Genomic DNA, 12,507 nt, shown 5'->3' with positions numbered 1-12,507 from the left:
TACCTGTGACTATTATCTCCGACAGGGATACCAGGTACACGTCTCATTTCTGGAAGAGTTTCCAGCAATCTTTGGGCACGCGTTTGAACTTCAGTACGGCTTACCATCCACAGACGGACGGTCAGAGTGAGCGTACCATTCAAACGCTAGAAGACATGCTTCGTGCATGTGCAATCGATTTAGGTGGTAACTGGGATAAGAACCTACCCCTGATCGAATTCTCCTACAATAATAGCTACCACACCAGCATAAAGGCTGCGCCTTTCGAGGCATTATACGGTAGGAAATGTAGATCGCCTGTTTGTTGGGCGGAAGTAGGAGAGGTCCAATTATCAGGACCAGAGATTGTTTTCCAGACAACGGACAAGATTGTCCAGATCCGGGAACGTCTCAAGGCTGCCCGCGATAGGCAGAAAAGCTACGCTGATCCAAAGCGTAAGGACTTCACTTCGAAGTAGGTGAAAAAGTGTTGCTTAAGTATCACCCTGGAAGGGGGTGATGCGTTTCGGCAAGAAAGGCAAACTGAGTCCGAGATACATAGGACCTTTTGAGGTCATTGAACGTATCGGATCAGTTGCCTATAAGTTGAACTTGCCTGAAGAGCTCAATGGAATTCACAACGTGTTCCACATCTGCAATCTCAAAAAGTGCTTCGCCGATGAATCATTGGTGATTCCACACACAGATGTGCATATAGATGAGAGCTTAAAGTTTATAGAAAAACCTTTGTCGATTGAAGATCGACAGGTGAAGAAACTTCGAAGAAAGCACGTACCGATTGTAAAGGTCAAATGGGATGCTCGTAGAGGTCCCGAATATACGTGGGAAGTCGAAGACACAATGAAAGAAAAATACCCCTATTTATTTGAGTAAATCTCGGGTCGAGATTTATTTTAAGGGGGTGAGGATGTAACACCTCGAAATTTTGTGTCCAATGATGTGTTAACACGTGTCATTTGATTACACGTGGCATCTATATAAATAAAGGACTAATTTTGACAAACCTTGAAGTATGTAAATTCGAGGGTTATAAATGTCAACAAGGGTAAATATACTGTATAGTAACCCTAAATAATGCTTGACCTTCAAACGAATAAATCATAGATCGTACAGAAGCGAAACGCGAAAGAAAGTGAGAGATTACAAGCTACAGGGGTTAACCGTGTCAACATGTTTAATTATACCTCTGAGTGACCCTTTGACGTTCCCAAGGCTTTGTAACGGTATTATACACTCACTAAAATATAATATATAAGTTTCACGAAGTTCGTTATGAAAACGAGAGAGTTACGTCGGATTCGTAGGAGAAGGGTTAAAAGCGTCAATAATGAAAGTTAAGGCTTTCCAAATAATTAATAAACTAATCAGGGACTTAACAACTGCGGGTAAATAACACGAGGTCCTTATCGGTAAATTAACCGAGGGCCAAACCGCAAAGTTACCCCTTCAAACCCGAAAGGTCAGGTAAATCATTACGAAAGATTTCGTTATTAATTACCAGGATTCGATAATCATTTCAAAAGATTTAAAATTTCTGGAAAGCAAGCCTCTCGCGACCCGCGTGATGGTTAAGGTTAAGTTGAGGCGGGCCGCGAGCCTCCTGTTTTACGCGCCTGTTATTTGAATCCCAGGCGACCCGCATTAAACAAGCATGGAACTCCCATGCGGGCCGCGTAAAACGCCCAGATGCAGAAAGTTGTAACTACTTGCCTTTGGAGCCTTTGAACGATCAAAACACCAATTGAATGAGGCATGGGCGCCCCTACTCGACCCATATCACTTATGGGACACCTGCCCATGCATCCATAATCAATGTAGACTGAGTTGTAATGATCTTAGAGCCCAATTTCTTGCTATAAATAGCATACATTGTGAGCCATATATTCACACAACACAAATCAACTTCTCTGATCATTCTAAGGAGCTCCCAAGCATCCATCTCTGCTCTATAAGCAAGAAATAACTTCTGTAAGTCGTTCACAATCAATATGGTCTTGCATTTCCATAGTTATAGCTTATAAACACAACCGTCGTAACTAACGGTTGTCATTGCAATAACTTGCAAATGGTTCAGTCTTATGACGAATCAAAAGTGGTTTTGAGTTGGTATTTATGTGGGTAATAAACCTCTAAAAGGGTTCCCCTGATCACCACTCTAACTATGTCAAATATCGAGTCAAACGCGCACTTAAAAAGTCAACAGAAAGCTATTTTAGCGATTTATGCATAATCTGTAATGTACATACTAAGAACCTGTTTTGGACACTCATAAAATATATATTAAGATATAAACTTGTTTGCGCTCGTTTGAATCGACCATTTGCTATATTGACCCGGTTCGGAGCCGAATGTCGCAAAAGTTTGACTTTTGCTTTGACTTCAGTTCTGACCCGTTTTAGTGAGGTATAGACATACCTTAGGACTCTCTTAGGACCAGGTTACATGATGGTATAAACCTCTGTGATCGGTTCATGAGTTATCCGAGTCTTTTACGTATTTCCGTTAATCGCCTAAAAGTTGACCGTAACGCCTTTTGAAAATAAAACGAGTATTTCGGACACGTGAACGGACCAGAACCTTGCTTATTAAATTATAAGCATGTCCTTAAAGTTTCACGTCAATCCGAGGTCTAGAATGAGAGTTATGCTAAATGGCGCATTTAAAGTAAACTTTAGTAATTAACGGCGCAATTAGCATAACACCTATCTAAACCAAATTTCGTCACCAAAACTTTTACCCACTGTATTAAAATAATATTTTGGGAATTTTAAAGATTTTTAATAATTTTTACCTCGCTCATAACCTGCGGTTATGGCTACGGTTCGGTAAATACCGAATATGCCCTTTTCGGCCAAAACATGAGTTCTACAAGGTCTTTTGACCCGATTCCAGTTGCTACTGATTTTAAATAATAAATAAAGTATTTTAAGCTTTATAAGCTGTTCGGGAAACTCAGATTTCCTGTAGAACTCGAAAAGCTCTTTAAAAGTCTTTAAAATGACCGAAAAAGCCCCTACGGGGCGTAATATTAACTTAAACTCGTTACGGGCATCACGGAAGGTATCCTACTGATACCACAACCTCTTTAAGGCATATTGACTTAGGAAATAAGCGTAAGACTCTCATGGTTAACCGTTTCGCCTATTGCGCGCACGGTTCGGCTTATGAAACTAGTTTTCATAAATTAGCCGATACGGGTCAAATTATATTATTTGGACCCCAAAATCCAGAGTGTGAACCATAAACCCATATAAAACAAGTCTCTGAACTTGTTGGGTCAGAATCACACTCCATTCTCGGTTTTCGCCTTTTCGCGCGATTAAACCATATCTATATATCGGAACCAACCGGTCTAGGCTACGGCCATTATAAAGACCCGTTAGGATTCTAAGAGGTTAATTAAAACCTTCGTTCCAGATTAGGAGCCCCAGTAAAAGCTATCGGTGATTTAATCAAATTAAGGAAATATACTTGCAAAGGTAAATACTTTAACTTATTTCCCCTATATGGGCTTGGGTTACGGTATATTAATACCGCTTGATTGAGCATTATATTTTTCCATCGCTTAGGTGGTTAATTAAATAATATGATCGGCTCATTTAAACAGTTTTGTTTCTTAAAAGCCTTTGGGGGGTTTAATGACCGTTGTCCCGGATATCCTTGGCATCATTTTACGAAATGGCCACAACCATCGACATCCCGGTGTAGGCGTACACCCGGTATATATTGTCGACATTAAATTAAAAGACGTAGCCGTTGGTTTTTATACTACGGTTTTACGCAATGTGGTGTGTCTATAAATCTTTAACCCGGCACGACCCGGGCTACTGAACGCATAAAAGAACATGTAAAACGTTCACAAGATTTTAATAATTTTCCCAAGTTATAAAAGAGTTTGTGCCTTGTGCATTCAAATCAATTTTAAATAAACATTTTCAAATGTGTCAGTTGAATGTATTTACCAGTGTAAACTGACGTATTTTCCCCAAAAAGATTAAGTGCAGGTACTATACGAAATGGGCTGGTATAGGCGTTCCTAAGCATCGTACATAGTCTCGCAAACTCGATGCTGCATCTGAATGAACAATATTTATTACTTTTTGATCCGCTGAGGATATATTCAACTTCTGTAATACATTTGATATTACAACCAGAGGTTGAAGTTTATATATTTATCTTAAGCTTCCGTTGTGCATTATATAATTGTGTGGTTTGACTATATTGTTGCCAACATCGTCACGGTAATCCCCCACCGGGCCCACCGGTGAGACACGTGGAAATCGGGGTGTGACAAAACATAACAACAGGCATTCATTTAGTCACGTAATACATGCCGAACGGTTAGCGTTTAAATAATTGAGTAGTGTGTTCGATTGTGATTTTAGATAAGTAACGTATGTAACACCCAAAAGTGCTAAAGCAAAAAGGGTTTGAGTATACTCACAGTGATTGATGGATTGAAGGGAGCGCTTGAGAGTAGGGTTAGCCTGATTAGTTCGATAGCATAACGATGAGTAACGCGTTAAATGGAAACAAGTGTTGATGGGTCGAACAGCCTGGTCGATCGAACGGTAGGTTCGATTGGACGGGTTGTTCGTTCGATTAGACAGTCCGTTCGGACAGGCTGTTCGATCAGCGGGTAGGCTCGATCGGTTGGACTGTTCGAGTGGATTGTTTCTTCCTTTGAGTAGGATGTGTTTGTGTATGATGGCTTGTCCTTTTGAAGTTTTCGTTGTAGTATTTGAGAACACTGAAGTGTCCTTACCTTTCAGGTCGATCGATCGAACGGTCTGTTCGATCGGCCGGCTTAACCGATCGGTTAGGTACTTCAGTAATGGGTCCTCAGTGGGATGTCACCTGATCGGACGGCGTGTTCGATCGGGTGGCACTTCAATACGTCGAACGAGTTGAAAATCGCTTAAGGGTTGAAGCATAGTATCTCATGATCCGAAGAGTAATTCAACCCAAACCGTAGTTCGATCGAACCGCACTTCGTTCAATACTAGGCTCCATGAAATTGCTAAAGTGTGGGGCCATGTGCTAGCCGATCGGCTGGCCTGGTCGATCGGCTGACATGTCCGATCGGCTGGGCTGTTTGAACAACCTGTTCGATCGGTCAGCATTCTGACCTGGTCGGCCTGTTCGTCTAACACTTGGCTGTTCTGATTGTTTGACGTTATATCGAGGTATTTTGACAACGAGCTGAACCATGGCACCTTCGTTCTTACTTGTTTCCCCTGCTCGGACAGGAATCACCCAATGTCCGACTGGTGAACGGTTCGGAACGGTAGTTTAACGTTTACCCCGAAATCGGTGAACCTCGTAGATAGAATCCGAATCTTGAACCACACAACCATTAGAATGATTAGTGAGTTGGCTCAAGCTCCGTTTCTACCGGTTTGAAGGCATTGAGAGTAAAAGAGTTGAAAGAAAGTTGGAAATCCTTTTTTCAATCCTTCACACCATGTAAATGTTCAGATCTGTGATAGATCTTAGTTTGTTTATGTGGAAATCGGTTAGATCCAAGTGATTCTTGGTGGATTGAGGCTAAAACATGAAGTTCTTGAAGAACACCATGATGACATCATCCTAGAACACTAAGATCTTGATGATTTCACGGTTAGAAATCAAGATTTGAAAGATAGAAATGTGTAGGAGTGTGCATAGATAAAAAACGTATAAGATTTAGGATGAAATCTTACCGGGATTGAGAGAAATCTGAGAAATAGTGAAGAACACGAGCTGGTCGGTCAGAGAGTTTCCAAAAGTGGAAAGAATGATAATGACAGGCCTATTTATAGGCTTCCAAAAGGGGAAAGAGCTAGCCGATCGGCCAGGCATCCCGATCGGACAGCCTGCTTGATCGGACAGTCCGTCCGATCGGCTGGGCTGTTCGATCGGCTAGGAGCCTGATCGATTCACAGCCTGCTTTGAGCGTTCGGTGTGACGATTTCTGATATTTCGATTTCGATTGAAGGCGATACGAGTACGATAGAGTTTCCTATTCAAATTACTTTTAATCCCAACCATTATATCTTCATACAAGCATCTATATTTCACACTATCCTTTCGCTACCATTCATCGTAATTCGATTTCGATTGGGTTCGATTGAGTTTCGAGTTTCGATTCGATTGATCACCACACATAACATAAAGTAAACACACACAGGTAACACGTAAGGCACACACACACACACGTAATATGACACCAAATTCGCATGATTCGAGTTTCGAGTTCGATTAATGATTCGATTAGCTTGATTATTGATTGATTGACTTTATCGCATTGTTACTTCCTACTATTCAGAGTCGTAAAGCGTTTCACGTCGATTAACATTCGATTACTTCCATTCTTTTGATTAACAACACTTACTCCACATAATACGAATAATAAAACATAAAATAGACTAATTACAGTCAAAGAGGTCAAACTTGTCTTTGACTTTGACTTTAACTTTAACTTTGACATTTGGTAACACGGGGTGTTACATGAAAGTATAGGGATTATGTCGAGATGGACTCAAGCGCGAAAGACTAACGGGTCAAGAAGAGGCAAGGAAGCGGAAATACAAACACGGACGCATAAGGTAAGTGAATTCTGGACTTACCCTTTAGTTTTTTTTTTAAAAAATGTATTGTTGTATGATGATTATTGTGAGTCATGTAAGAAAGTATGAATCAATGGTAGAATTAAGGCAAGTTTTAGTAGAAAAGAGTCGAAAGTGGTTAAGGAAGAGTTTCTAACAAGTGTGGGTAAGAAGGGAACTTACAAGTTGGTATCTTGCATAAAGAGGGAATACGTAGTTACAAATGTGGGTATAGGTTTGATTGTATGTAAGTAATTGGAACTCGTAGGAGAGTATGACCATGAACAAGTAAGTATGAAAATTTATGTGTATGTGATTTACATGACGTGTGTGTTTAGGACTTGCATGTAATATTGTTGTAACACCCTGAAAATATAAATCTTTTATTATAAATATGTTGTCGGTAAATAAGCAAAATGAACTAACTAGGAATAAAATTAACCTAGTTAGGTAAAAAGCCTTGTAGTGACTTATAAGTGGGTTAAAACACCTAAATAATAATCGAACAATAGTTGAGGGACCAAAGTTGTTAAAATTGGAACTTGTATTATTAAAACAAAAATTTTCACCAAACACACACTTAGGTGTGTGTGTCTGGTCGATTAGAACACAGAGGCGACCAGGAGAAATCCCCAAACCCTAGATTGTGCAATTTCATCAAAATTGAAGGCCTAAATCAGTTCCAAACGAAATCCGAGCATATAATAGTGATCTCCTCAGTAAAGGGATCGTAAGGTATGTGAAATTTTGTTGAAAAATCCCATCTAAAAATTCTGAATGAATACTTGAAATCTTGTTGCATGAACGTTATTTGGATGAGATAAGAATGATATTGTGTCTAGGAATAAACCCTAGTCAATCCCTTATTGAAATTATGCTTATTTCTTGTGAATTCACAATCACCATTGAAGGTGATAAGTGGGTTTTGTAGAAATATGATAAACAATAGGATTATGAATGTTATTCTAGTGTAGTTGGGTTCTATGAAGTGAATTCATATTTGTTAATGTGAAAAATTGACGTGGACATGCTTAATTGATGTTAGTCTTAGCTAAATAACAAGCTATGAACTTAATTATGAATTGTTTAAAATTCCGCCCTTAGGGTGTTTGTAAAAATGCCTAAAAGAAGGCTTAAAACTAACTAGAAATTTGAGCTAGAACGCATAATTGTAAATTTTGGCGAATTATGCGTCATATGTTGAGCAAAGAGTTCTAAACGGTTTGCGGTTGAACTCTATAGGAAAGGAAACCAGAGCGTCAAGTGGACAAGCCGGTGGTGACGCGCGTTTGAAGGGTGTGCTTTGAAGGTATGTAACCGTGATTCCGTTACATTATGTTATATGACTAACTATGGATATTTGAAATTGTGTTTATTGGAAAAAGTAGCGTTAGTAAAAGTGACGTAGATCACTATTAGTTAGTCGAGTCGTGAACTTGAATAACAAATGTTTGGTAGTCATTTGAAGTGGAGGATTCCATAAATGAGCCAAATGGGTCAAACAATTGTTTAGTAAGTAGTAAAAATGTGTTTAGAATAGCATTTGACGATGACGGATTACAAGAGCGTGAAACCATAAACTTGGTAATCAAACGCCGGTGATCATAAGCCCCGAATGTTAGGTAAATACGTCTTGCGGTCATAAAATTTGTTAGTGGTTAAATTAGTGCTAAAGTTAAACGGGTCAAATAAATACATATGGCATTTATAGACTTTCAGCCCGTTCATTCATTTTTGACACAATGATCATAATAGACGCATCGGTAATTTAATTACAGACGCATAGGAAAAAGAATCACTTAAAACGGACTTTCGGATCAAAAGTTATGAATGTTTGAAGTTAGAATTGTGCCAATCTTAAGAGCTGGGAATCTGCAGCTCAAAACGAGCAACAGTTTGTGAAAAACAAGGTGTCGCGTCACGCGACACCAAACATGGCACACCGTCGCGGGCCGCGAAAGATAAGGCGTGATCTGTCGCGGGGCGCGACAGACCCTAATTGCTGCATTTTTGTTTTGTTTTCGTTGTTTGACAATAGAACTTATATTTATATAGTATTATGTTGTCAAAACTGACAAATAATGTGGTTTAGACCTTAGGTGATGTTGATCATGCTCCGGATGAAGACCAAGCAGCAATTCAAGAACCGAACACTATCTTTTGAAGCTTTCGCTCTTGTCTAATCTTGTTGAAAACAATGTTTTATGTTATAATCACTTAACTTGATGTTTTGGGATGTTATAAATTAGTTGGTAGTTAACTTGAATACGGTTGTTATGTAAACTTCCCTTTTGTTTAATTTCAAGGAAGTGAAGTGCTTGCTTTTAAAATCTCGTATTTTATTATTAAATTCTTATAAAAACGAGATGGGTGTTACAAGTTGGTACTCAGAGCTCAAGGTTGTCAACAAAGTGTGTTTGGTTCAAGCTTGATCAATCATCCGGTAAGAATTAATTATTTTAGTAAATCTTATCATATGTGAGAAAAAGGGATGCAAATTAATATGCACGGGAAGAGCGTGTTAACACACTCAAACCCGGAAAGTGCATTAAATGAGAACGGTCAATGCAAGTTATGAACTTGGCTAAACCGAAGCAAATAAAGTACATGTTATAAATGAAATGTTTAATAATTGATGTAAACATTTCAGTTTCAAGATGACGGAAAGGGTGACAATGATCCGGTGTTGACAGTCACCGAGCAAATGAAATAGGTAATTGCCGAAGAAGTAGGGAAGGCAATTAAGAGTAGTCTATCCGGTTTCATAGACAAAATTCAAAATACAGTGCTGTCGTTAGTTGAGGAGCGGGTTACAAGGTTGGAAGACAATATCAACCTTGTGAAAGAAAAATCCGGAGAACGTAAGGGTTGTTCATACAAAGAGTTTATGGCGTGTAAACCGCCAATCTATAACGGGGAGGTTGACCCGGTAATATGCCAAAGATGGCTAAGTGATGTTGAAGGGGTATTTGAGAGGACCCACTGTGACGTAAGCGATTTTGTGGCTTACAAAACGGGTCAGTTGAGGGGTTAAGCCAAAGATTGGTGGGATAACAAAAAGAAAGAGATTGGAGCCGAAGCGGCAAGGCGGTCATCAACAGAATCAAGGAGGAGTTCATCCAGTTAAGGCAAAGGGGTGAAACAATTGATAAAATCACGGGTATCTTCATGGATAAGCTGAGATTCTGCGACGAGCTAGTGACTACCAAGGAGCAGAAAATATATTATTATTATTATTATAATATGTTAAGCGCTGAATATTGGGAGTTTGTGACTCCTTCCAAGTATGAGACGCTCACCGAGATCATAAACACGGCTCGGGAAAGAGAAATTGAATTTAAAAAGCAAATTGAACGAGGTGAACGAAGGGTAGTGGATGTTAACCCAAGCCCTACAAAGAAGGCTCGAACGACTGAGTCGGTAAAGAAGACGGATGCGAAGGGTGGGTCACCGAGTTGCAAAGTATGTGGAAAAGGGCACAAGGGTGAGTGCCGCTTCAAAGACAAACCGTGTCCCATATGCGGGAAGACGGGGCACACCGCGTCATTATGTCCGGGAAAGGTCTCTGTTTGCTACAAGTGTTACCAACCGGGCCATAAGAAGTCTGAATGCCCGGACTTGGTTGAGAAGAAAGACACCAAAGAATCTCCAACAGAAACTCAGAAGGCGAAGGCCAGGTCCTTCCAACTAACAGTGGCTGAAGCAAAAACAGAACCCGATGTGGTCTCAGGTATATTCGCAATAAACTCGATCCCTACACATGTATTATGTGATACGGGTGCGAATAAATCCTTTATTTCACATGGATTTATTCGACATCCTACATTTGTATTGACAAAACTACATGTGCCCTTAGAAGTTGAAATAGGGGATAACAAAAATTTCATAGTATGTGATGTTTGTCAAGGTTGTAAGTTGAGCATCGATGACGAGGAATACTCGATAGATCTAATCTCGATGTCGATGGGTGAGTTTCAAGTAGTTGTTGGGATGGATTGGCTATCCCGACACCATGCAAAGGTCGTGTGTTTCTATAAAGAGATAAAGTTAACATCTTCGAGCGGAAAACATGTTACCATCTATGGCGAGAAAGGAGGCAATCCTGTAATATGTTCAATGTTAAAAGCTCATAAGCTCATGAGGCACAGATGTAGAGCATTTATGATATACACGAATGAACCTGGGAAAGAACCGCCGAAGATTGGAGACGTACCGGTGGTACGTGATTTCGAAGATGTGTTTCCGGAAGACTTACCGGGAATACCGCCCGAATGGGAAGTAGTGTTCGGAATCGAATTGGTTCCAGGCGCGAAACCTGTAGCCAAGGAGCCGTACTAACTTGCGACATCAGAATTACAAAAAGTAATGTCGCAGATTCAAGACTTGCTCGATAAAGGATTTATAAGACCGAGTGTGTCTTCTTGGGGCGCACCGGTATTATTTGTGAAAAAGAAAGACGGAAGCATGCGAATGTGTATCGATTACCGGGAGTTGAACAAACTCACGGTGAAGAATCAATACCTGCTTCTGAGGATAGATGATTTATTCGACCAACTAGAAGGTGCGAATGGGTTTTCAAAAATTGACCTTAGGTCGGGATACCACCAGTTAAAGGTCAAACAAGAGGATGTACCGAAGATGGCCTTTCGTACATGGTACGGACATTACGAGTTCCTCGTAATGTCATTCGGATTGACGAATGCACCCGCAACCTTCATGGACCTCATGAACCGGGTTTGCAAACCTATGTTAGATAAGTCGGTAATCATGTTTATCGACGACATTCTAGTGTATTCTAAAGATGAGGCAGATCACGCGCATCATTTACAAGAAGTGTTAGAGACGCTCAGGCGAGAAAGATTATATGCGAAATTTTCAAAGTGTGCCTTTTGGTTACGAGAGGTACAATTCTTCGGCCACATCATAAGTGCCGATGAAATATTGGTAGATCCGTCAAAGATAGAAGCCGTGTCAAAATGGAGCCCTCCGAAGAATCCTTCGGAAATTAGAAGTTTCTTAGGGCTCGCGGGATACTACAGGAGATTCATTCAAGATTTCTCCAAGATTGCTTCGCCATTAACTAAATTAACTCGGAAAGAGGAAAAATTCATATGGGGTGTTGAACAAGAAAGGGCGTTTCAAACGCTAAAAGAGAAGTTAACTCACGCTCCGGTATTAATGTTGCCAGACGGAGTCGAAGACTTGGTAGTCTACTCGGATGAGTCACATTCGGGGCTTGGATGTGTTTTAATGCAATGAGGCAAACTGATAGCTTATGCCTCGAGGCAATTAAAGGTGCACAAAAAGAAATATCGCATGCACGATCTCGAATTGGTGGTGGTGGTGTTTGCGTTAAAAATATGGAGGCACCATTTATACGGGGTAAAGTGCACCATATTTACCGACCATAAGAGTTTAAAATACTTCTTCGATCAGAAGGAGTTAAATATGCGGCAGAGGCGATGGTTGGAAACGGTACAAGACTATGACTGCGAGATACATTACCTCCCCGGAAGGGCCAATGTTGTGTCGGATGCCTTGAGCAGGAAAACAGACTATGTCCCAATACGAGTGCGGTCGATGCAGCTTGTTGTAACCTCGGGTTTACTCGAACAAATCCGAGAAGCACAAGCCGAGGCGGTAAAAGAAGAAAACTTGATGAAGGAAAGGATAGTTGGTCAATTGAAGGATTTAGCGGATGGTAATAACGGGTTAAAGACTCGGTTCGAAAGAATATGGGTCCCAAATTCATGTGGAGTCAAGGCGCTTCTACTTGATGAAGCTCATAAATCCCGTTATTCTATCCATCCAAGGGCAACCAAGATGTATAATGATCTAAAGCAAAACTATTGGTGGCCCAGAATGAAAACAGATGTTGTAAAGTATGTGGAGAAGTGCTTGACTTGTTTACAAGTCAAGG

The 12,507-nt window shown here is 40.3% G+C and overlaps 1 protein-coding gene across 1 annotated transcript; it reads left to right on the top strand.

The window, feature by feature from the left end:
* The first annotated feature begins 9,830 nt into the window (after nucleotides 1–9,830).
* Nucleotides 9,831–10,925, top strand: LOC110944813. Its single transcript, XM_022186457.1, has 2 exons — nucleotides 9,831–10,317; nucleotides 10,495–10,925. The coding sequence occupies exons 1-2, from the start codon at nucleotides 9,831–9,833 to the stop codon at nucleotides 10,923–10,925; spliced, it is 918 nt and encodes a 305-aa protein (XP_022042149.1).
* Nucleotides 10,926–12,507: the final 1,582 nt, after the last annotated feature.

Source organism: Helianthus annuus, chromosome 6 (assembly GCF_002127325.2).
Source record: "Helianthus annuus cultivar XRQ/B chromosome 6, HanXRQr2.0-SUNRISE, whole genome shotgun sequence".
Classification (NCBI taxonomy): Eukaryota; Viridiplantae; Streptophyta; class Magnoliopsida; order Asterales; family Asteraceae; genus Helianthus; species Helianthus annuus.
Note: the sequence above shows the minus strand (reverse complement) of the source record. Positions and strands in the feature narration are given on the sequence as shown.

Coding starts and splice junctions, on each gene's coding strand:
- LOC110944813 (XM_022186457.1), top strand. CDS start 9,831: ATGTTAAGCGCTGAATATTGGGAGTTTGTGACTCCTTCCAAGTATGAG. Junction 10,318..10,494: donor AGAACCCGATGTGGTCTCAG/GTATATTCGCAA, acceptor ATGTTTGTCAAG/GTTGTAAGTTGAGCATCGAT.